This window comes from Hypanus sabinus, chromosome 8, assembly GCF_030144855.1.
Source record: "Hypanus sabinus isolate sHypSab1 chromosome 8, sHypSab1.hap1, whole genome shotgun sequence".
Classification (NCBI taxonomy): Eukaryota; Metazoa; Chordata; class Chondrichthyes; order Myliobatiformes; family Dasyatidae; genus Hypanus; species Hypanus sabinus.
In genome coordinates, this window is record NC_082713.1 from 40,572,952 (window position 1) to 40,599,407 (window position 26,456).

Sequence of the window (26,456 nt, forward strand, 5' to 3'; positions counted from 1 at the left end):
TTCTAAATGTACATCTACAATATAATAAAGTGCTTACCCATAACCAGATCTATACCCTAAATCCAAGCAAGGGTGAACAGAGACAGGATCTAAATTTGGTTTGGAGTTTGGGACGTAGAAGTCATCAAATTCTCAGAATTTAGAATGAATGAACAAAATATTAGCAGGTTTGTGAACTCCCTGTAATTTTTTTTTGCTTTATACAGTCAGTGGTGAGCAGCTACTCATAACCAATAATATGACCCTAATTTGATGGAGTAATTTGTTAATGTGCAGAAGTTTAAAAAAAATGATTTTTCAGCTAGAAGGGAAGATGGCAATTCAGGATATTAGAGGTGGGGGTGGGGAGGACTGAAATTTCAAAAACCGATACAACTAATTAAGAAAGCACATTCCATTTACTTAAAATACAAAACAGCACAATCATTAATACTAGAGAAGTTAAGTGGCTGACCCAGTTGAATATCGACTCAATGGCAATCCTCAAATTATTGATGGGAAGGCCGGGGGGGGGGGCTGGTGAGGAGGATACTACAATGTAGATGGTTTTACTTTGTTGTGAAATGTCATCCATTGGCTTAAATAATTAACCTTCAACAACCACAACCATCTTTGTGCGAAATATAACTTGGACCGTCAAAGTGCTTTTACTTTGATGGCTATTCAGCTCCTTACTGATGTTAAGGACAATCACTGTAACTTCACCTCTGGAATTCAACTCTGGTCGATGTTTGGATCATGGTTGTGAAGAAGTCTGGAGCTAAGTAATCTGGCTAAAACACAAACTTGGTTCATGAGTTACTGAAAGAACTGCTTGATATCACTATTGAGAACACCTGTTCTGTTAATAACTGAGGGCAGACTGTCATTTAGTAATTAGTAGGACTTTGTCCTGTTCTTGTGAACAACAAACATCAGGGCTACTTTCAACATCATCAGGCGTATGCTGCTATTATTTAAGTAGTGGTGTACCTAATCCACAAGTACATGTTCTCATTAAATACAGCTGGGATGCTGTTTGGTCCCAGACTTTATTGTATTCTCAGCCATAATTTTTAGCATTTTAAAATTCACAAGTCCAAAGTAGATCACTTCAACCACAACTTCTGTCCATTTTCTTTGTCCAACAATGCCCTTTTCATAACTATAGTAGGAAAGAGTAATTCAAGTGAGGAAACTTGACTATACAAGTTTGTTTTTTATTTCTTCTTTTAAATAATTGATAAAATGAAAAAGGTAACCTTATTATAGGTCTCCGGAGGACACTGATAATTATTTTCTACTGACTGAAAATGTATACCCAGAATCCTTCTTGGTTGTCTTCCAATTTCCTGTCCATTCACTAATTTTCTCCCCGTTTCATTTCTGCTGAAAAATCCTTAGAAGTCTAGTTTGCAGTCTTTGTTCAACTTTTCTGTACTGTAAGCTCAGCAAGAATTCTTTCAGATATATGGTAAAATGAACCATGTTATTGATTTTAGTTCATTCACAAACTGATCAAATTCATACTTTATTAAAATGAAGATGGTGTCAAAATAATTATTTGAGTTGATGGGAACAACTTACCTCCCCAAGCATTAGATTTTGATATTTCAGGGGTGCTCTGCACTGTTGGTACAAAAACTGACTGCAGATTGAAGATATCGTCAGAAAGACTGGGTGCACTGTATCAGAAACCAAAAAATTCCAAATTTAATGATACATGAAAAATACCAACATAAAAAATTTGATCTGACATTTCTAGATTGAAACTGCAAAATGCAGGAGAGCCGTTCTCAGTACTAAACAATAACATCCATGCATCTTTTATTGGTTTGAATTTATATCAGTATACTAAATCCATTGAGAAGTGATCGTCAAAGATTTACACTTTTTGCACTACCTTCAGTCATAACTTTTGATCTCAAGAAAATGGGACCCTAGTGCTCAAAGCCCATCTCCTCTCTGGGAAATGTGCCAAAAGGTAGGTTTATCAACATTAAATACTAACCGCCACCCCCCTCCCCCCCCCCCCCCACCCCCCAAAAGTTCAACAAGGGGCAAGAACTACTGCGGGTAACAAATCTAGTCAACTGGTTTTGAAAACACAAAAAAGACAGTCTGAAAAACTTGGTCTCATAGTCCAACACATACTTTAGTGAACTATTTTCACTCATGCTCAGAAATCGTCCTGAAAAAGGCTGCTTGCATTTACCACATCTACACCCCTCATCATTTTGTTGACTCAATCAAATCTCCCCTTACTCTCTTGCACTCCAAAGAATAAAATCCTAACCTAGTCAGTCTCTTCCTATAACTCAGGAACTCAAGTCTTGGCAACATTCTTTGAAATTTTCTCTGCACTCTTATTGGTATATTTCCTATATGTACATGACCAGAACTGAACACAAAACTCCAAAGTAGGCCTCAGCAACATCTATACAACCTTAACATAACATCCCAATTCCTGTACTCAATACTCTGATTTATGAAGTCCAATGTGCCAAAGATCTCTTTATAATCCTATCTGCTTGTGATGCCACTTTCAAGGAATAATCTGTTTTCAGATCCCTCTGTTTTACCGTTGTTCTGCTTCTAGAGCCATTGCCTGTTTTGTATGCAGTTTATTTTGTACAAGTATTGCTACCTGTTTGTAAGCTATTTATTACGTCATTTCCTGTGTGTGTCACTTCGGATTTCGACTTAAGCAAGCCCTCTAATATGACATGGTTGCTCAAGAGGATGAAATCAAAGCAGCAGAAGAAAGGGACCTGCTTTACACCAAATTTTTACCCAGTTCTCTTCCTGAACTTGCATCCTCTGCTTCAGATTTAAACCCAAACAAAGATGAATCCTCATTTGAAGTAGAAGGTAAGAGCAGCCCAAGGTCACCCAACTTGGAAAGACATGGGTGTTGATTACTTGATAAGAGTACACAAGGGCTGAAGAGTTCACCGTGCATCAGTGGGTCACCTTTCAACTGAAGCTAGTGCAGAGCCAGCTGCACAGCCCTGACTCGCTGCACCAGGCTGTGGTGATAAATCACCATTGGACAATAGTTTGAGTGAGATGCAGAGTTTCGCCAGCGAAGCCCTCAGGCAAAGTCAGAGCAAATGTGGACTAGATGGTCATCCTGATTGAATCTGGGGGAGTAGCAAGAACTGTAGTAGTAATAATATATTGCAGAGCATGGTGCAACAAGCACCAGTGGTCTCCAGAAAACTGAGCCAAGAATATATTGATACTTCCAAAGAACTAGACACAGATACAACTGTAAATTCAGGGCCAGCAACTTGGGATACTAGTTCCAACACAACCACAGCAGGACACAGCGGGGAGCCAGCTAAGCGTCCATCAGATGCAGCCTCTTCCCCGGTATATTCTAAAGCGATGCTCTAGAACAGATAACCCAATAGGCGGTCGGCAGACCGCGAGAGCCAAATGTCTGGACCGCGCTGACACATTCGCACTTACGTGAACGCACCTGTCATAACATGTAAATAAAGCTTGCGCCGCTCTAATTTATTTTAACCTCATCCCACACCGTACACTTGACCTACGCCCCTCAGAGCGCGCGACCTACTGCTTTCCGGTCAAAGCTGAACCTTTTGGAGAGAGACATTCATTCATGGGAGAAAGTTGCACTTTCCGCATCTGCGGGAGAATCGCAAGAAGAACGAAATGTGGGAGGATACAGTGATGAAGGATTTCGTGACGAGCCTGGCAGAAAACTTCAGGGAACGATTTGAAAGCTCCCCTAAACTCTCAGGTTACATCCTCCTCTTCCTGAGACAGCCGTTCTCCATTTCGGCTAACGGCCAGTGGACTGCAGAGGCCAAAAGGCTGGTGCCTTCCATTGATGAGGCAAATCTTCAGATGGAGGTCTTGGAAATGGGAACATCTGATTTGCTCAAAGTACAACACAAGGACGTTGGGGTGAATGACTTTTGAATCAACATGGTTCCCCAAGCTCAATTCAAAAACATGAGAGCTATTACAATACCGCTATTCACACTGTTCCCCTCCACATATATATGTGAGTCATCGTTTTCTTCAATGAACTCTATCAAGAACCAGGACAGAACCGGATTCTCCAATGCACATCTTGGCCAGTACCCCAGGATTGCCACAACTGAATACACGCCCGACATCAGGAGGATTGCCTCATCCTGTCGCTGTCACTTCTCTCACTGATTGATGAGTGAATCAATTTATTTTTGTCCATTTGTCAATCTTATTGTGATATAAAAATATTACAACAATAATACTGATAATTTCATTTATAGCTACACTTCATAACTCAAATGCTACATAGCTTAATTAAAAAGAACAAATAGATTGTGTAAAGTGCGTATGTGTTTTTTTTTTAAAGTCCCAGATGAGTTCTCAATGTGACAGCTAGAGTCATAATTAAATGGTTGGTTTTGGACTTATTTTCTTTCACGAGTGCATTTTTTTTCTTGTGTGACCCACAATACAGGCTTTGAGAATCCCAGGCCTGAATTATTACCACTACTACCACTAATAATAATAATAATAATAATAATAATAATAATAATAATAATAACAGCAAAAACAACATCTGGCTATAAAACAACGTACTGGCGCAATGAAAAAAAAATCCTGGACATTTTGGCCCTTGGCTTGGCATGCTTGACATAATTTGGCCCTTGTGGAAAACTAATTAGGGAACCCTGTTCTAGAACATCAGAAATTACCAGAAGCAGAGCCAGTGGATTTGTCGCAGAGTCAATTGAGGGGAGGTCTTCTTAACTGTCTCTCATTGACTGCAACCATATTCCCAATAAAAGGGATGAGAACCCAATCCCTGAAACTGCATACAGTGGTTCACATCTGAAGGACATAGCTGACAAGATCCCATTACTCGACTCTTCTGCCGAGATTCTCTTGTTGCTTGGCAGACTCCTTCTGTGCATTAGAGGCTTGTGAACAGTGCAATGGTTGGCATGATGCACCTTATGCCCAATGACTGGACCCTGGGTTGGTTCACAGTGGGTGCAGTCTGCCTCGATGGTGCTAGTCAACCCAGTGTCAGTGAATTTAAGATTAATGAGTGCCAAGTCATTTTAGACCCTGTGACAGCTGTATCTATATGAAAGTGAAGATTACAGGAGTAACTAAAGACAGCCTTTGTAGTGGTTATAACATTTGTAAGCAACCTCTCTGCAGAGCAAATGAATCCAGCAAAGGTTAGAATCCTTTTTGTTGTTCAAAGACAGGTATATGTAGAGGAAGTGCAGTGCATCACAAAGCAGGACTCTCTTTCAGTCCAAAGTTACCTTAGTGAACTAGGTCAATACTGAGGGGCAACAGCAAGTTGGAAGACGTACTAAGGGACAACTCACTTCAGAGGTACCTCACCCAATCATCATATTGGGTGAGCACTGTGTCACTGGTCTACTCATCAGATATTACCATGAGCAAATATGTCATCAAGGTCAACATTTTTGAAGTGAGAACATCTAAAGACCAGTCTTTGAGGTAGTCCTTGCTTTGCCAAAGACTTAATGGAAATATTGTTTGACTTTTGGTTTCAGTAGTTAAATTTCTCATCATGGATGTCAGGCTGGAAGTGTTCTGCCTCGAGAGACACTGTCTATTTTGTACGCACTTCCTTCTGTACAAATGTCACTCCTGATCACAAGCATTTAATTTCCTGTGTGGGTTAATTTGGATTTCAACTTGGAGCAAACAGAGTAGAAGGACATCCATCTCCATCCACTCTTTATTTGCCCCTTGAAATAGCAATACCTGTGAGTCTTAAGCTTTCTTAATATTCGAATACACTTAGTAGATGCACTTTGAACAATAAACATAATAGTTCCTTCATCGCTATTAAACTGTTCTTGTACCACAAGTTTACTCTAATTCATGGCATAGCTACAGAATGTTGCATTTGTCCATTCCCTTGTTTAATGCTGATCGTGGAATAATTGTTAATATTAGTGTATTCAGGTGCTTTTTGATTCTGTATTGAATCTAATATGTGTTTTACTTCTTGCATTTTTATAACGTTTTCTCATTAAAAACTCTGAAGAAAGCTTCTGGCTAGGGTGATTTTTAAGAAGGTGTTTAACATCCTGCCTAGCTTTGTACACAGCACTCTGCAAGGGCAGTGGAAATGCAGTCTTCAGTGGCTGACAGTTCATGCTGCAAGTTCTAACCTGGTTATTCTCTTAAAGTGCAACACCTCACACCTGTCTGGATTACATTTCATCAGTCATTTCTCAGCCCATTTTCCCAGCTGGTCCAAACCCACTGCAAACTTTGATAGCTTTCCTCACTGTCCAGTATGACACCAATCTTTGTTACCATCCTCAAATTTGCTGATTCAGCTTACCCCATTATCATCCAAATAACACAGATGGCAAATAACAATGGACCCAGCACAAATCTCTGCTGCACACCACTAGTCACAGGCCTCCAGTCAGAGATGCAACTGTCTATCATTCTTTGACTTCTCCTGTGAAGCCATTGTCAAATCCAATTTACCATCTCATCCTGAATGCCAAGTGACAGAACCTTCTTGACCAGCAGCCCATGTGGGACTTTGTCTATAGACTTGCTAAAGTCCATGTAGACAACATCCACTGCCTTGTTGTCTTCAACTTTCCAGCTAACTTCCTCGAAAAACTCGAGGATTAGTTAGTAATGACTTACCATGCACAAAGCCAGTTTTACTATCCCTAATCAGTCCCCATCTAACTAAATATTTATATATCTGGTACTTTAGAAAACCTTCTAATAACTTACTTACAACCGATGTCAGGTTCATCAGCCTATAATTTCCTGGCTTATTCTTAGAGCCTTTCTTAAACAACAGAACAACATTAACTGCACTCCAATCCTCTGGAACTTCATTCACAGCTAAGGCTGTTTTAAGTAGCTGTGCCAGGGCACCTACAATTTCTGTAATATCCTCCCACAAAGTCTAAGGGAATACTGTCAGACTCTGTAGATTTATCCATCCTAATTTGCCTCAAGACTCCAAGCACCTTTTTCTCTGCAATTTATATACAGTCCACAATCTCACTGTTGTTCTGCCTTAGTTCTATAGGCTTTGTGTCCATCTCCCAATTAAATACAGATACAAAAAAATCTATTTGAAACCTCTCCCATTTCCTTCAGCCCCATGCATTGATGACCATGCTGATCTTCAAGAGAACCAATTTTGACCCTTACTATCCGAACAAGTTGTTTATTTCACTGTAAGTTTTCAATGTTACACTAATTTGCACATTATTAAATCTGTATTCTTGATGTACTTGGTATTTTTAAAATCAAAACTTTCATATACAAGCACTTTAACAAGAAGTTTAATTTTACTCCTACAATCCAATTCCTGATCATTTTACTTTTGATAGTTTCTATTATATTCACATAAAATACCTAAAAGAATTGACCATTTTCAGCACGCAACTCAGATGAATTAATTGAGCTCAATTTGTAGTTAAATGGTGACATTAAATTTATGGCTCACAGCTTGCACAAAGTATTTTGGGTTACACTATAAGTTATCTACCTGTTAGTACTTGTTACTGGTGTGGCAACTGAGAATAGATCAACTGCTGTTGTTGTATTTATACTTTTCCCTGATGTGGAGCTTGGAGACACAGTGGTGGATGCAGTTGCAGACTGTGATTGTATCGGTAGCTCTTTATGCCGCTGTTCCTGTTAAGAAGAGTTAATTTGAATTTATCATGACAACTTTGCAAATATGTAATACATATAAGCAAAACAAATATGAATTTAGCTGTTAAAATAATGAGAAATATTATTTATCTGTAACAAAATCCAGGTCAAATAGCATCACACTACATATGCTGAGATTAGATTTGGTACTTCTAGTTCAAGAGACTGTTTCTATTTCTTTTTGTAATTTATTTTTTTATTGAAGTTCATCATCAAACAAACATTTCCATAAGATGTATTTCAGACAATGTACATATATATCATATAATTATATTTATCACAAATCTCCACAAAGTATTTATCTGAGGTATACGCTTATAGAAAAGAGTGGAAAGAAAAAACAAGCAAAAGGAAAGAACTATGTACAAGTAGGGAGTGATCTTTTTTTTTACAACAGATTCATTGATTTGTGAGAATAAAATCAGGCCTAGGAGGCATTATGTAGTTAAACCATTTTTCCCAGTATGAATCAAATTGTTCCAGCTTATGATTAACAGATGCTGTTATCTTCTCCATTTTGTAAATGTCCATTATAATTTCCATCCATGTATTTAAAGTTGGGCTCTTCTGTGATAACCATTTCCTAGTAACAGTCTTTTTACTAGCCACCAACAATATATTCATTAGAAATTTATCGCTTTTTGACCATTTTTGAGGTATATATCCAAAATATATAGTCTTACTCGCTAAGGGTTTTTCATATTTAAAGATGTCTTGTAGGGCATTGTGTATCCCCCTCCAATAGTTTTTGATAACAGGGCGGTCCCAAAAAATATGATAATGACTTGCATTTTGATTTCCACAATTTCTCCAGCAAACAGGGAGGTTACAATCATAATGGGATTTCTGAGAGGGTGTAATAAAATATCAAGTTTTTCCATCCAAACTCCCTCCATTTCTGTGAACTGGTACACTTCCATTGATTCCTCCATATTGTTGTCCATTCTTCCTCAGATATAATTATCCCTCCTTCCTTCTCCCATTTTGTTTTAATGAAGTCGAATGTGTTTTAAGATTTAACAACCCCTTATACATGCTTGAAATGATTCTACTACCATTATCTGAACAATATGCTTTTCTAAGGAGCTCTATCAAGCATGTATTTGCCTTGGTTACATTTTTAAGCCTCTTATTAACATAAATATTGATAAAAATCTTGTTTTTCTAATGTGTTTCTCTTTAAGCATTTCAAAACTGAACAGTGTTCTTTCTTTCATTATGTTGCAAAGAACTGTTATTCCTTTAGCTATCCAGTCCTTAAATCTAGCATCCAATTTATTTGGTGTAAAATCCAAGTCATATGCACACCATTTAAGAATTGCAATATCTCCCTCTAGATTATATTCTTTTATAGTAGCTTTCCATATTTTAAGAGTCAATTTCACCCATGGGTTATCAATAGTATTTATGTACCTTTGCAGGTTGCTATCAGCCAAAATTGCTTGTATGGGGATGGGAAGTACCCGCTCCTCAATGTTTTTCCATTGAGCGTCATATGATGGGTTGCAGCAACATATCACAGCTCTCAACTGTGCTGCACAATAATTATCTCTAAGAGAAGGTAGACCCCATACCCCCTTTTCCTTTCCTAATTGCAAAGGTTTGAGACGAACTCTAGGCCTTTTACCCTGCCATATATACCTTGATAGCATCTTGTTCCATTCATTGAATTGATTTTGATCAAGCTCTATTGGTAGGGTCTGGAAGAGATGTAACAGTCTGGGCAGTATATTCATTTTAATAGACTCAATCCTTGAACTGAGACTGAAAAAAGGAATCAGATTCCATCTTGCCACATCTTCCTTAATTTTTTTTTATATAAAGGCAGATAATTACATTCTGATAATTTTGCCAAATCTTTTGGCATAATGATGCCCAAATATTTGAAAGACTCTGTGTGCCATGCCTAGGGGTCCGGACTTTCAATTTCTCTTGGTGGGCTATAGTAATATGAAAGTAATTGGGTTTTATCTATGTTGTTCTTGTATCCTGATAATTGATCATATTGCTCAAAGGATTGCATCAATTTAGATAAAGAGTATGTTGGTTGCCCTCGATAGATCAAAATGTGATCCGCATAACAAGCCAATTTATGTTCTGTCCCTTTAATAGTAATTCCCCTGATATCTTCATTTTGTCTGATGTAAAGTCTGCCAAAAATTCAAACTTTTGGCCAAGTTTTTACAATCTAATAAAGCCCTGGTTAGAAAGCTTCAATATTTTCTTCAAAACTACGTCATTAATTGGTTTGCCGACTTAGAATGTCCTAAATTCAATTGATGCAATTTAGGAGAGCTCATGTTGGTCATGGTTGGGATGTGATAAGCTGCATTACTACCCCTAAACTGGGATAAGGGTGTTGGTATGTGGAAAATAGATATTCACAAGTCACAAATCAAAAAAAAATCTTTTTTTTGGCCACTGATATCACTTAGTCTATTAAAAATAATTTTCCAAACAATATCCTAAAAAGGAGCATTGCAGGGTGAAAGGAAGTCAATGGGTAGCAGTCATCATCTGGCAGGTTTTGAAACTCACTCCAGACCAAAATGAGGAATACAAGGCTAGGTCATGCATTGTGATTTTCTTAACCAGTTAATTGAAATGACATGAAATCATACATACATACATACATGCACACGTACGCATATACACACATATACTTATTTATAGAGCTAGTGTGCCCAAGACTTTACACAGTACTGTATTTGTAAAGGTGGAGTGGATGGAGAGTGAGTTTGTAAATCTGGTGGGAGCAAAGAATGTTGGGAATGGAGAGGGTGGAGTGCTGCAGGAGGTGTGTGGGACAGGTGGCAGAGAAGGAGCGCTGGGGTGGGCAGTGGCACAGATCCAGATACACCCAGCCCTGAGAATCCAGGGAGTCACTTGATTCCAAACAACTGGTTTACTGACCATTACAGAAAGTCTCTCTGGTGCCTTCCACCCACTCCCCTCTCCCAAACATGATTCTGTCTCCCTCACCCCTTCCCACTCTCAGTCCACAATAGATATCCATATCAAAATCAGGTTTATTACCACTCACACCATGAAATGTGTCTTTTTTGTGGCAGCAGTACAGTGCAAAACATAAAATTATTACAGTACTGTGCAAAGAAATAAATTCTCTCCCCCTTTAAAATTTTGTCAGAAGTAAGATGTGGGCACACTTGGGATACAGCAGCCTCTCCAGGGTCAACCAAAGGTGTTTTGGTCTTTTTCTAAGTGTCTTTTTTATGATTGCAAGACAATGCTAGACATTTAGAACTTCAAGAACTGCAGATCTATCCCATTAGCAAGTTGCTTGTTGGTGGAGGAGCTGGAATTGGTGCCATGCTTGTTAATGCCTCGCAAGGCTTCAGAATCTGTGTACAAAGCAAGTAGTGTAACAACAACAATTAGGAATGCAGTTCAGATATCTTTCAAGTGTCCATCTCATTTGACACAATGTAGTTATTTTCTAGGCATGTTAATTTGTTGCCAATTTATTGATAAGGCAAAAGCTGCCAAACTAACATCCTCTGAATTGGAGGATGAATATTAAAATCTTGTTACAAGTTTGCTCAACACAGAGTGATTACCAGCTAAAATGCTATAATAGAGCTGAAAATGACAATAAGTGGAATGAGGTACAAAATGTACCAGAGCTTCTTCTCTTCAGCCTGACTTCTAACTGCAAGACACCTGTTTGTTAGAATCCATAACCTCACAGAACCTGCCAAGCCTACAACTGTGACAGAAATAAATCCCTCACTCCAACCCAAAGTTTGCAACTCTAAGGTCAAAGATCCAAGATTTGATTAAAAGAGTACTTTAAGAATGCTGAAAAGGTATTAAGGTATATTAATGAATGCTGAATCAATTTTTCACCACATATTCACAAAATGAGCATCCAAATGACTTAAAAATGAACACAAGCAGCTGGTGTTCACTATAATCACAAACCACACAGGAAGTTAAATGCTAAATAGGGAAGAAAGTCACAAACCTTGAGAGCTTGTAGTCTAGCTTGCTCCTCTTCCAGAGCTGCTTGCTTTTCCCGCTCGTCAACTTTACTCAAAGACATCCCTGTATTGGAAAGAGTGGAAACTGCATTCGATAGGGTTGTTGCTCTGTAGAGTGGGAGGAGATAAATTTAAATAGTAAGTATTAATTAAACTCAGTGACAACAGCACTATTAATGATTTAATATACATTTGCAATGATCCCTCTTGCACTATATGTGCGTGAAAATTAACTTGCATTTATTTTAATTTGCCGTAATTTGACTCCTTTCCCTCTTTAAAGACCTTTATCTGTGCAAATTTACTTTGCTTTAAAACACCCTACTTCAAATCTAGCTCACTGGCTAACAGTGCTGTCAATAAATATCGAAAAAAAATAAATTGTGGATTTATTATTCATCTATCTATTCCAAAACATGACAAAGCTTACTTTGTAATTTAGTTCCCGTTCTTGGAAGGACTAAAATACATATATTGAGAACTGACAGAATTAACTGACTTTAGTGTTTTATATTTTGCAACAGTAGCATCAACAATGAAGACTCAGAAAATCTCCAAACAAGTTGACTGTTGTAATGTTCAGCTTGTAATGTTGGCCATGTTAAAAGCTGTAATCATTGCATACTTTAAAATATGTATTAAAAAGTCCCTGTATCATTAAATATTTCTGAACAGTTGAATTAAATGAACTGAAAAGAAGCAATAATTGAAGGGCATTTAAGATTTTTGTTTTAAACTATTAACATTTCCTATAAAATTATAAGATATCTATTTCAATTTTATAAGTAAATAGTAATGTCCATTACAAAAGTCGGTAAAATAAAATCTGAAAATTTGAAGAGATTTCAATTGTATTTATTGCCAAATAACCATCAGAAATAGGGTATCTTTAGTCAAATTTCACAAAAGTTTATAATTGCCAGGTTAGAGGAAATCAGGCAGAGTGGCCAGACAATTAGAATTTGAAAGACAATCATCATCCTGAAGATGGGTCTCGGCCCAAAATGTTGATTGTTCATTGCTACTGCCTGACTTGTTGAGTTCTTCCAGCATTTTGTGTATGTTACAATATTTACAAGTTTGTTGATGACGAATTTTTGAGAGTGAGAAGTTAGGTACATGCAGAGAAGCCTCAGTGGGAGATGTAGACAGGTTTAATTTTCTGTTACATTTCACCTATTCAACATGGAAAACTGAGATAGAAAAAGCCAAAAAAGTACGATTAAACTGATGACAGGTTAAAAGATTTAGAGAGATCTAGGTGTCTGCATATACAAAAGGTACTACTAGCAAATAGGAGAGCCAACCGTTGCCGCTCATTGCAAGGGAATTTATGAAAAAGAGCATTAGTATCTTTCGTCAATGATCTACTCAGTAACTTGGGACAGCAGATAACATGCTTCCAAACTGGCTAGTGGTTTGTGGGTGGGAGGAGTTGGAGGGTTATGAAACTAATGTGTAAACCAAAGCCTCTTCCACAGATGGGGCTGGAAGTTCATTACATGGAATACTCCTTCGCCACTCATGCAGTGCTCGGTGTTCCCAACGCATGGTGTCAAAGTCCCTAATATACCTTCTTGAATTTTCTTTTTCCATTTTGACCAGTGATAGGTTAGGCATTCCCTGGAGGCAGTATAGATGTTACACTTCTTCAAGGAGGCATACTTGAATCCTCTTTTTCTCGTTAACCTCCTTTCATGACAGAGGTCAGAAAAGTGTCAGTTTTGCAATTTGGCATCTGACATAGTCAATGAACAATGTGGCATGTACAACACAAAAAATTGAGTGTAACTAGAGCCCAAAGCTGAGGATGTTGGCCGGAGAGAAGCAGCAAACTTTCCCTCACGCTCCAGTGAAAACAGTGGATCTTGCAGGGATAGTATTGATAGGCTGTGTCAGAGGGATAATGGCGCCTAACAGCGACTCCTTTGCTCGAGTCTTTGGAAAGAGCTCTATTTCCTCCTTTAATATCTTTATTTTTCCCTTTCGGGGTTCCTTTGAAGACCCTGACCTGGAGTTACACAGGCTTCAGTTCTTTGCGGGAATGAGACTCATTCTCTGGGTTCCACGACTGGCCATTATTTGACATGCCAAAGGTTTGGCCTGAGTCTTGACCGTGTTCGGAAGCCCAAGATCTTGAGGCTCTGGAGACGGGTAGATTGAAAGTCAGCGTCACCGCCGGAGACTCGTGTGTCGTTGGGGAGGCCAGAAAATCTTTTGCTGTGGGCACGAAGAACCAAAGTCTTCGTGATCTTTGGAGACAGAGCTCAAAAAAAGTGACGAAACGGACTTTTAACATCGTAAAAAAGCAGGTTGTTGTTATGTCTCCGGCTCGCTGTGAAAATGGGGGCACCTCCCTCTCCCTTGCCAGGGAGAGAGAGAACCTGTGATTTGTCAAATGTCAGATGAAATGCAAAGCCTTTGGGGTAACTTTGGTCAGCGTCTTTGTTATTGCTTAGCACAAGCTTGGGTTCGGTGATGGTACCGATGCACAGAATGCACAAGGGGAAATCGCTGCTTGCTGCCACTTACGTGCGGGGGGGGGAGGAGCTGGGAGGGACTTTGGGGTTCTCGCGTTTAACTGTCATTCATTCTTTGGAGCACCTCTCTGTTTTTGTGGATGTTTGTGAAGAAAAAGCATTTCAGGATGCTTATTGTATACATTTCTCTGACATTAACTTCAACCTTTGAAAATTTGATAGTATTTTCCAATGCCTTGTGATGCCCTCTACATGTGATCTAGATCCCAGAAGCATATGAGGGCAGTGAAGCATTGCTACACAACACAATTATTAATTTTGGGCTAGGTCTGAGGTTCTGATCTTCAAATACACTTTGAAAATTCCTCTATACTTTAATGACCTCCTCTACCACTGCAAGCTTATTTCCATGCCAACAATTCTTGTGAAACTCTGAGAGGAAATGTTCCATTATTGAAACCTATTGGGCACCAGCTCTGAATTTTATCTCTATGCTTCTCCACTTTGATGTCCACACCTCCCACCCCCCTACCAACCCCACAGCTGCTTCTTTAAAAACCTACAATGACCATGCTTCCTGCTGCCTTGGTAAAACACCCAGCACAATCAAAAACCCCAGCCTGGGCATTCTCTCTTCCCCCTTTTTCAATTGGGCAGAAGATACAAAAGCTTGAAAACACCTACACCAGGCTCAACGACAGCCACTGGCCCACTATAATAAACTATTAAATTGTTCCACAGTATGATAAAATGGACTCTTGACCTCACAACCTAACTCATTATGATCTTTCATTTTATTGCTTACACACACTGCACTCTGTAGGTGCTACAGTTTTCCCGTATTGTTGTTTTAGCTTGTTCTACCTCAATGCACTATAATGATTTGATCTGTCTGACTGGTATGCAAAATAAATTTTGCACTGTATCTCAGTATATGCAACAATAATAAACTAATAGAATTGCTAATAGGTTGTCTGTCCTGAAATCTCCAACTGTGGATTAATGTCACTAACACTTAAGTTGTTGGGATGTTTAAATATCTTGAATAAACTTCTTGCTGCCCTCCTGATGGTAATTCTCACCTGTTTGCTGCAGAGAATTCTTTTGTCTTTTTCCCTTCCAGAGAAGCCAGGTGCTGCTCCAGTGCTTCAAGGAGACTGCTTGGAGCCTGTGGTGACAATGCAATGAACCGATTGATTAGATTTGATAGCGAAATTTACCAAACCCCTTTTAATGAAACTCACATTTTCATTGCTTCAAGTGTAACACTGGCTTCCGGTGAATCAATAGCAACAGATTCAGAGAAGGCAAACTTCCCTTCACCTACACCAATGAAATCTATACAAAGGTCAATACCAAGAAATTGCACTTGTACTTGTACTGTAAGGGGAAAGATGTATTTTGATCTATACAAGATCATTCCAAAATATCAAGTTTTTTGAATGACAGAAACACCATTGGTTCATTGTACTTTTTGCATTTAATACAAATAATAACTTTGTATTAGAAAGCATAAGTTAAAAACAATACTCAACTTTGAAGGTCTTGCAAATGCTAACATCCAGAATAATAAATCAACTGTACTTCCTCAATAAGCCACAAGGTGACAATATTTTATAAATAACTAGCTCCTCAGTATACATAAATTTAAGCCCAAAACAGTGCAATTAAAAAGCTGTTTGAGTACCTCACCCCTCTTTCCCCACTGTTCACTGCCCTCTCCAACTTGTTTATTAAATGCTAAATATGGAATCTGCTAGTTTAAGAATAAACCAACCACAATTTTAATCTTAGTGTGCCTAGCAAAATGAACTGGAATAATAAACTTCAGGTCTGTTCATTAACGCACAACCATTCTGAACCATTCAAACATCCTTTCTCCGAGAGATTGAATGGAAACCAGAGTCAGCCTAATAGATAAATTATTAACACTATGGCTTGGAGAAGTGATAAGCTTCTCAGCTTTTAGTGTCACCATTATGTAAAGGAGAAGCAGAAGCCATTAAATTCCTTAACAAAAAGCAGAACAATCTATGAATATAGCACAAGGAACTTAGGCAATCATATAAATAATAAATCTTTCATTGGTAAACTACAGTTGTGCAAATGATCAGAGATAGCATATTTTCCCTGAAGAGGATGCTCTGTGATTGTCAAATTCATTTGGTCAAAAATGTCGCAAGCTTTAATATTAGTGATTTCCTGCAATAAGAATGCATATCCGGTCAGAAACCTTCAATTTTTCCTCCAAATCCTTGCATGGAATTTGAAAGACATTCTGAAATTCTACTTTTTTTTTACAACTCAGTGCAGCATCTTAAAAACATAACTGGGATACATAATGTTTCAAAGCACTTTGTAAGTAGTTTTCTCCCCAAAATAATTACATCAAAGGAAGTTTAACTAAATTACTGCACAACGGACATGGAATTTTAACAATGTTGTTAATGGTCAATGATCACGTTGTTTCGTCTGCTGCATTGGTGAGAGACAGTGAATCCTTACTCATTGAAGGAATGAAATTGAGTGGAGAATTGGGCTGGAGAAAAACATTTTGTAATAAACGAATTTTTTTAAAGAAGATTAATGTTGCACTTTTGAAGATAAAAACAGCATCATTTTATGCCCATTGATGACTTGAGCCATGCAGGTTTGGTTCAGGCAAATATGCCCAGAACATAACAATCAATGCTATCCAGAAACATGCATATAATATGGCATTAGCCAAAATACTTTCCTATTTCTTGCATCAATAGCAAATGTTACAACTCACATGCTTGTTTTTACATGTTCCATTCTTTTCAGAAGATACATTAATGTAGTGTCTCAACATTAATAAGATCTCAATGAGCTTTCTTAAGATTAATTGTTTAAAAATGTACTTTAGCAAGCACTTACAGCAAACGATACAATAAAATTATGAATGCATTACTCTGTGACTATGTTAATACATGCAATTTGGGATTACGAGTGTATTTACCTGCCTTCAAGATTAGCATTTAATAGAAATGAAGATTATAGCATGAGCACAATTCATTCTCCATGTAGATATCACCCTCTCATAATGCCAGAATTACTTCAATGTTTTTAGTGATCCTCTTGCAGCTTACCTATCATTGTCAAATTTGCTCCCTTTGCCCAAGATTCCAGCTGCTTGGGAAAACTATGGTTAGTATTTTCCTCTGAGATAGATTTGACCACTATTTTGTATAAATGAAAAGAAGAGTTGGAACACTTTGGCATAGAGAAAGTGCACTAAAAGAAATCAGTTAATTTATGCAATTTCAGTTGGCATCTCGTAGTATTCACATGAAATTCTAAAACTTGTTCATGTTTATATACATGTGAACATCTCAAATTTCCTGCACCAACTTTATTGACAAAACCTAAAGTTATTCAAATCTTCATTTCCAACAGCCTTCTCTTTCTTCTGCTACCCACAAAATATAAAACTCAAAATCTGCACCATTCAACCTCTATTTTTTAATAACCTAATTGTTTATCCATGAACCGGATTTCATGTTGATTAAGAATTTATGTTGGTCTCTATGCCAAAACAATAAATGTATTTATCTATCTAATGTCTAAATCCATCCCTGCATCCCATTGTCTATGTTTGCCTCCACTGATCTTCAACATATTATTCACAACAAGCTGCGCTCCGCCAATTCTCACAGTATCACAAAAGTTTGATTTTTTTTTAAATGAAAGGTAATACCTTTACCTTTGTTATAACCTTTGCTATGTTAATGGAACGATAGCAGAGGGGTAATTAAAAGCATCACCCCATAGCCAAGTAAAGTTATCTACAAATCTCTGATCCTCTTGTGCTGAAGGGTGAAAATTATTTTATAAAAGCAATAAGGCATGTTCAATTACATGCTTTTTTGAACATTACAGAGAGAATCAATTTCTCCATTAAAACGAAGTGCAAGTACACCGATTTCACAATAATTGTAAACTACTTCCCAATTCTGCAATATAGTCAGAAAGGTTAGTGTTGGGATATATTGGTCAACCACCCTGTAAATCCTATTCTGCTGAGGAAAATCTTTTACCACTACTTCATAAACCACAATGTTAACAAGCACAAAATTGAATTCACATACAATATACATGAATAAATCATGTATGCACAGAGACTCATGCTCTCTGTAGAAAAAGAAAACTTAAAACCCAGGATAAGGAAAATGGATAAAGCTAAATGATATATGTACACTGACCTGAGTTAGATCTGGAATGTCACCCTGATCAATTCCAACTTGCTGTGTCAACAAAGAAAAAGTTCACATTACTTCATGCAGTGGCAAGTAAATAAAAACGGAAAGTGACTTACATGCATATAGAAATGCTCAATATACAGGAAAGCAAAGTGGGGGTGTGGGAAGGAGAACGGGGATGGGTGGCAAAACTAAAATGGGTTGCCATGGACCACAGATGAGAAAAAATTGATGCTCACCTCTGCAGTTTTGAGGAATTCAGATAGCTTTGTCATTCTAGCCAAAAACTTTTTATAGATGTCTAAGGCCTCCTTGCACTGATTTTTCTTCATATCGAAGTATTTCTCTAAAAGATGATCAAGATAAGCGGTCCAGTACAAGATTTTTAAAATCTGTTCCATTTCAAGAGTTTGTTTGAAAAAACATTTAAATTCTTAAATATACATTTGTTCCATACCTGCCACTGTATTTGTTTTTAAAGCAGCTGTAGTCAGAACCATTGAAATGCATGAAAACAGGAAATAAAACACACCTAATTAACTGCAACATTGCTGTTGAAATTGGTACAAGCTAAATAATTTCATAAAAATTGCTAATGTCCCAAATTGCAGTTCCCATATCACAGTTTGAAACTATGTCTCCCAAATTATACTTTATTTCACGAGGTATTAATATATTCTAAAGTTCTGAAGTAACTAGAAACAAAATGCTTATAAAAGCTGAAAGTATGGCTGTTTCCCTACATCCAAATGAAAAAAGATGCATACTTAAACCTGCCTCTACACAGCCAAGATTGAATAGTCAATCACAATAGTTTGATGCAAACAGAATAAATTGGTAGATGGTACACTGAGGCTTATCGCTCAATAGAACCCTTTAATGTATATGTGCAACAGCTAGCACTACCATATTTGTTGGCCTGCAAAAGCCCATTTTACTGAAAATTTAGAATGCTGAAAGCTGTAGCACTGAAAGGTATTAAGTATAATTCTTTCCCCAAGAATCACCATGTCATTGTTGGCATCTCATGCCAAATAAGGCATGTTTGGTGTAGTTGAAAGACCCCCTTTTTAAAGTAAGTTCATATGTTTAAAGTTCTGAAGCCTATTACAAAATTAGTTGAACTGTTTATCCCTGTATCCTAGCAATCCTCTCACTGACCAGATTCAATTGTCTTAAAAATGAGTCAAAACACGTCATTGAAACATATCGATCTTTGTAAGAGCAATAAAATAGTAGTCAAAGTCAGGCTGAAGTAAAATACTTTGATCAATGCTGGCAATTAGGGAATCATAAATTAGGTAATTTAAAAGAGGAAGGAAATATTCCATCTGCAATCAGAAAAGAGTGGCATTGCTGCCATAACAGAAAAATTCAATTATTTTTGTTATTTACCTTACCCATATTGGAAATATCTTGTACTCATTACAAACTATATTTTCATCAGTCCAGGAATGCAAAATATGCAACTAAAAGGGTGAAATCTTGGACCTGTTCATGAAAGTATTTTGAGTATTAGCATTCTTCTAGGTTTATGGAGCTTCGAATACAATCCATCTTTATGTGTCAAGGGGGTGTCTCCATAGCTAGGAATGGAAGATGGATTAGGTGTATGGGTAGGTTGCAGGGTCGATAGCAGGAATTTCCAACCTTTGTTATGCCATGGACGCCTACCATTAACTGAGGGAACCTCTGGTATAGAGGATATTGCTTGATAACTAATGGTATACATTTCAATATACATTGTATTGTATTAAATATGATTAAATTTGATTGAAATACTTGCTCAGCAGAAACCTCTAATGTCAATGATAGGTGGACAACATTTGAAATCACAGATTTTTAGTGGGAACAATATCCATCTGTGGAGGGAAAGGAATTGTCAATATTTCTGGTCGCGATATTACATCAGGACTGAGGCAGAATCGCAATCACAAACCTCAACAATTCCTTTACCTCCACAGACGATGCTCAACCCACTGAGTTCGTCCAGTAGTTTGCTTTTTACCCAGTTGTACATAAAGTAATTATTGAGGCTATATTTGAAACATATACAAATTTGCCACTGAAGTGATGAGTTATATAAAACAATTGGTCAAAACTGTGGTCAATCTAGAAACCCTATTTGTTTAGACTGCAGACTTATTTTTTCAGATTTATTTCTTCACAAATTGCTGAACATAAGACTCCATGTTGTTCACAAAACCGAGCTAAAACGGTTCCCTGTGGTAGTAGTAGCTAACCTTTTAAGATCAGTCATCCAGGACCAGGAAACATTTTAAACACTCCTTACTAGATTTGTTTGTGCACACCAGCAATTACCACCAAATCCTCTTCAGAAGTTAGAATGAAATCTTGAAAATGGTATTTGACTAACGCCAAGCCAGTCGCAAGTGTGAGTGATTATACACAAAGACAAGGACCAAAAAGAAAACAAAAAAATGGTTCCAGTGAGATTGTTGGTAAATGATCACTTTTAAGTTCATTTTTATGTTTAAGTTCACTGGCCCATTTCATGCTTCAATTATATTTGCCTCCACAAATAGAAAATGCACAACAGCTTATGTTCAGCACCGCATTTTGGAGACACACTGAAGTGCTATTTTAAAAAAATTAAAAGTATTCTGCAAGAAGTTGTTGAAATATGAAATTCTGCTGCTGATGCCACAACTTGCAGATTATGTAATAGCACTGCTATTTGGACAAGGCACTAATGCCAAGTGCAAGTACTTACAAGAAAGGCACTTAAGAATATGCCACAGAGATATTTTAAACTTGCAAGATTTTCAGAACAGATTAAAATAAAAAAAGTCAATGAAATTTTATCACTTATAATAATTGATGAATGGTCTGCATCACATTAGGTATTGAGTTAATTCCAAAACTATTATCTGCATGGAATAAGTTATTATAATACCTTGTGCTGCAAGTTGGAATCTATAACATTTTATTATAACAACATTTTTGTGATAATTAAGATTTCTTGTTCAACTCTGAGAGCGCATAATATATATTTTACACACACACACACACACACACACACACACACACACACATTGATGCACCCTGTTGCCTACCCAGTAAGTTGATGATCCCTTCATTGTAGGCAGCAAAAAGCCTGATGGAATCTTTGAACAGTAGCATGAAGGCGGCATTTATTACTCCATTAGTTAGTTCATTTGGATTTGCCTGCATCCAAAGAAGAAAGAGGCATTAATGCTTAAAGAAGTTCATGAACTTGAACATGTGCCAACCACTTGCTGGTAAGTGGTGTTCTTTGACAAGCCAGCACCACAAATTCCACCCCATTTATCAACACAGGACCTGGTGATGTTATCATAAAAGTCACACCCCTGAAAACTGTTTCACAACTTATCCAAAACTCATATGTTCAAAAGTGAAGGGAATTCAGTGATTCCATTGCATATAATGACCACATCTGATCCAAATATGAAGTGCTTTATTCAGTTAATATTTATTTAAGTCACTATTTCAATAATTGACAGCTTCACTTAGCATATTACAGGTACATTTTCCATAGGAAATAGAAATATCAATAATTCTGTTCCTTTGTCTTGTGATCAAAACATATTTCAGATAGGTAAATTGACCTACATCTAACTTTCTTTAGAAGTAACATGCCTTCAGAGGATGAAATTATATTATACTACTATAGTCTAAATCTATAGCCTTTTCAATATTTTGTGTGGTGCATATGTTGCACCATAAAAAAACTGCCAAACTGTTAACAATAGTAGTAACGTTAATGAAGTTCATACATACTAATCAAAACAAGAAATTGCATTCTGGTGCCTACCTGTCCATAACTACCCATACTAACATCCCCAAGTCGAATACAGAGGCAAAAACAGTTTTGTCACTCAGTCTGAGGCTGATGTGCACCCAAAATAAAGAGGCCTGCTTCACTGAAAGAGATCCTCATTAAAACACGTGTAGAAAGATTAACTACTGACATCCTTGCAAACAACTGGCCACCTTCTCACTGAAAAGAGGCTATTCAGAAACTAATTCTGAATACGTGTATTTGAGCAATTCAAAGAATACTTCAAAGTAATTTACTTTGTTATTTATCTAGACTTTAAGATCCAATACAAGCAGCCCAGTGGACACTGGCATTTAATTCTAAAATAATAATGATTAAAATATAGTTTGTACAGATGAGTTACAAGAATGGATATTTTGGAGTGGCAGAGGATTATAATTGGGAAAAATACAAGTTTAATTAAAAATACAACTGAAATAAAGTGTTATATGCAGAGCTCAAGACCAACTCCTTCAGATAAAACAGCCACATTTGGGCAATAATTAAATTTCAATCTAGAATTAATAGATATCACACACTGACTGCCAAAGGAAAAGCATCCAATCATTATTCTAAAAGTGTAACAAAAAATAACCATCTCTAGGTGGGTCAGAGAGAGGTTCATAAACATAACATTCTGTAAAACCAATGTAAAAACTAATGATTTCCCTCAAGAAATGCTTTTTTTTTAAAAAAAGTGGAGATTCGTTTAAAGTTAAAATCAGTAAGGCCATCATGAAAATTCTTACCTCAGACTGCAACAAAAGATTCCAACCACAAATCATCTCCTTTCCTAGGTTTCAGTGAGGTGCAGCTTTAATTGGCTGCAGCAATACATGTTTGGAATGGTATTTTGTGCCAAAACCAAAAAATGAGCTATCAGCCTGGAACCATTAAATTCTTCAGAGTACCTAAATAGGTACTAAATAGCTACTAGCAAGGTAATTAAATAGTTCTGACACAACATGTGTGATAACGTGTAGAAATTTAAAAAGAACCAAGTTAGTGGACCAGAGAGTAAGATTAGAGATACAATGCTTCAAAAAAAATATTATGGAGAGTTTTAAGGAGGAATAAATCAATGCATAGAAAGAACCCAGTCGATTGGGAAGCAAAGAGATCTAGGTGACTGAGGTTTAGGCTGCATGAGTTTATGCAGAATAGAAGTGCAAAGTGCAGAATAGAAGTTTATATTGGAAAAATAAATTTTAAAGATTACAAAATGCAGATTTTTAAAAAAATTCTTAGTTGATTCTTTGCATCACCTTTATCAAAAACATTATGAAAATGGGCAATTCAAATTGAAACGGCATTCTAATTCTAGACATAATAGCCACCTGAAAGATATGAATGTCATCAGTTGATTTCTCCTAATTATGGGATTTTTATTTTTTATAATGCAAATGTGATATTAAGAATAACCCTACTCAAAAAAAATCATTTATTAAAACAAGGAATGGTAATATTAAAAATGGTAGCTGGCAAGCTTTGTGAAGACTTATTTGTTATCTTCCCTAAAGAATTATATGTATATTTTTGAAATTAGAAAATGATTGATAATTGCATTTTAAATTTGGAATAAATGATGTTTCTAAAATATCAGACAAAGATATATTATACAAGTATAAATGCAATACAAACACAATGGTCACATCAATAACCAGTCTCACCTATTTGCTCTGTACTTTTGTCTCTTCCCATCCCTAAATTATCCAGACATTAACGATCAAGGAAAGTGAAGGAAGCAACTTTAAAAAAAATTTGAACGGAACAATGAAGTGCTGCGATAATTTCAAGAAGTTCCGATGTAAAGGAAACACATTTAAAGGCAGAGTTCAATTTCCAATAAATCTTAACTTTTAATACAAATTATTTCAGTTGGTCACTTGGCAAGGTTATAAAAATACTTGCACGTACATCAAAATCTAACAGTGCATCAAGTTGATTCTGTATTAGTGGCAGTGTTTTCAGCAATTTCTCTGTATTCATTGTTCTCATTACTCCATCCGTCCTACAAGAATACATAAAATGTCATTGCACGTTTCATTTATAAGTTTAAATTGTTAGATAAAAACTTCTATGCATCATCTGTTTGCTAAGAACATACAACCCCTGTTTATAGGCATAGCTTTTTTTTTAAAACAAAAGAGCAAAAATATCAAAATCTGGGCTTCTATCCAGATCTATCATAACTTCAAGCAGTTGCGCAGTCAGATCACAAAGCTGAACATGCTACAAGTCTATTCTGACCCAAGATTAAAAGCTTGCAGCATTTTTAAACAAAATATAAACATTTCATAAAAGTTAATAAATCCTATTAAATTTTCTGCTATTGCTCAGTAAAATTAGAAAACTTTTGAACAACAGTATATATTCTCAAGAGAAGTCCCAGGATTAATTAAAAATCAAACTAAAATAAGACAATGATTGCACAGTGTTTAAGTAGTCATAAAGCAAAAATACAACCAATCAAAAAACAATACATAGGTTTACAGATAGAAACAATTAAAATAACAAAATAAAAAACAAAGAAATCCAGAAGGAAAATAACAAAATTAAAACTGGTTACCAGGATAGTATTGAAATTTACATTTCAGGACAGAACATTGTCAAATATCCCTGATGAGAATTCACCGGATGAAACTTTAAACATTTTCCTCACTAATATAGCTTTAACCTCTATTTTAAACATTTTTTATTCCAATTTTATAAAAAGTAACAAAGATATCATACTGATAGCTACAGGAGCATTATAGTAATTACACTGCAAATATAGTGGTTAATTGAGACAGGATCAGTACATTTTGACCCAATTAAGCAGTTGCCCCAATTAGCTGGTTTCATAAAAATAATAAAAAGGTATAAAAACAAAACTACCATTTAACTGATTATGTAACAAATTAAGTATTTAAATGAAATACAGAACAAATTAGAATACTACCAATACTTCTACAGTACTACAAAACTGGATAAGTTCTTAATAGTTATCGATGGAGGAATTCATCTGCTAGTGAAATCAATTAATTTTCACTCCCAGTCGTTTCTGGCATCTCCAAGCCAGAATGCTTGAAACCACAGTGGACAAAACAGTTCCAGATTATCTTGCTGCTTATTTTTTGCCAACTAGCAGTGATATCACTGCTTTTTGAACACAAACACACTCTATTTAAAACCTAATCACTGTAAGCACAGTGCAGTGTAACAGCCAGACAAGTGCACACAGCTGTAGTGAGTTAGGAACTGTTTGGACACAGTCTCCTGCCTGAATAAGGTGGCATGTTGTCAAAAATAAATGAAGGGAATCCCAGCTATTTTTCGATTTAGATTTTATTCTTTAAGAGTTGTCCCAAATAAACAGCTGCCCTGATTAACTGGTGGCCCAATTAACTAGAATCCACTATATCTTCAGTTTACAAATTGTCTGTATACTTCCTCACCTGACCTATTTTACAATGTGATTCCACATTTGTAAAGAACAAATGCAGACTGAAAATGAAACAAAGGATTGAAAGGATAGTTCCTTCATGGAACTTGAAATATATTTTTTTAACCAGCCATTCATTGTTTTCTAGAGACACTTCCTAATCGGTTGTGTACTTCTAGCAAATTTTAATTTCATTTCAACAGGGGAGTAAATTGATAAGAATACATCTCAAATACCAACGTCTGTTTTCTTTATAGTTGTTAATTAGCTTTGCTGAGTGCTTCCAGAATGTGTTTCAGAATTTAGTGTTTTCAGATTTGTTTTTCTTCACTTGTACCAAATGCAAATGTGTTCCACCCATTGTATTTAAATTGTTTGGCAACCTTGAAATCTGGTAAAAGTATATTCAAATAATAGCCTCAGGGTGATGTCAATTATGGAGTTGTAGTATGTACAAAATACCATTTTGACATTATTTTCATAGAAGTATCTTACAGAATTAATTTTATATTAATTTGCTATATTGCCATGTTTATTAATGTCCAACCAGTTCAGCAATACTTAAATGTCATACCCTCTCTTCATTTTAGTGAAGTCAAATGCCATTAGTCTGTAGGAGAGTGCTTTCTCATTAAGGTATCTGCTATACCGTCTGATGAAAGTTGACATATCGTATCCTATAAAGGTAGAAGAAATGTGGTCAATGATAATTTTCATGCCTTTTTCTCAAACCATTAAGTCCACTTCAACTACTCCTTAAAACATGTTCAAATATCTGTAAAGATCACTAAAAATTATTTTTAGATGTTTACTTAT

General features: G+C 36.4%; 1 protein-coding gene across 5 annotated transcripts in view; it reads right to left on the reverse strand.

Moving 5' to 3' along the window:
- The window catches only part of si:ch211-200p22.4 (phosphatidylinositol-binding clathrin assembly protein), a 119,452-nt gene that overhangs the window by 27,335 nt on the left and 65,661 nt on the right, over positions 1-26,456 (reverse strand). For all 5 annotated transcript variants that reach the window (XM_059977015.1, XM_059977014.1, XM_059977011.1 and 2 more), the window contains 9 exons: positions 26,215-26,317; positions 24,134-24,227; positions 21,471-21,582; positions 18,633-18,739; positions 18,397-18,438; positions 15,256-15,341; positions 11,678-11,801; positions 7,523-7,671; positions 1,567-1,664 (listed from right to left, as the gene is read on the reverse strand). In XM_059977015.1, the coding sequence (XP_059832998.1) occupies positions 1,567-1,664; positions 7,523-7,671; positions 11,678-11,801; positions 15,256-15,341; positions 18,397-18,438; positions 18,633-18,739; positions 21,471-21,582; positions 24,134-24,227; positions 26,215-26,317 (915 nt within the window). The remainder of the gene's footprint in view (positions 1-1,566; positions 1,665-7,522; positions 7,672-11,677; positions 11,802-15,255; positions 15,342-18,396; positions 18,439-18,632; positions 18,740-21,470; positions 21,583-24,133; positions 24,228-26,214; positions 26,318-26,456) is intronic.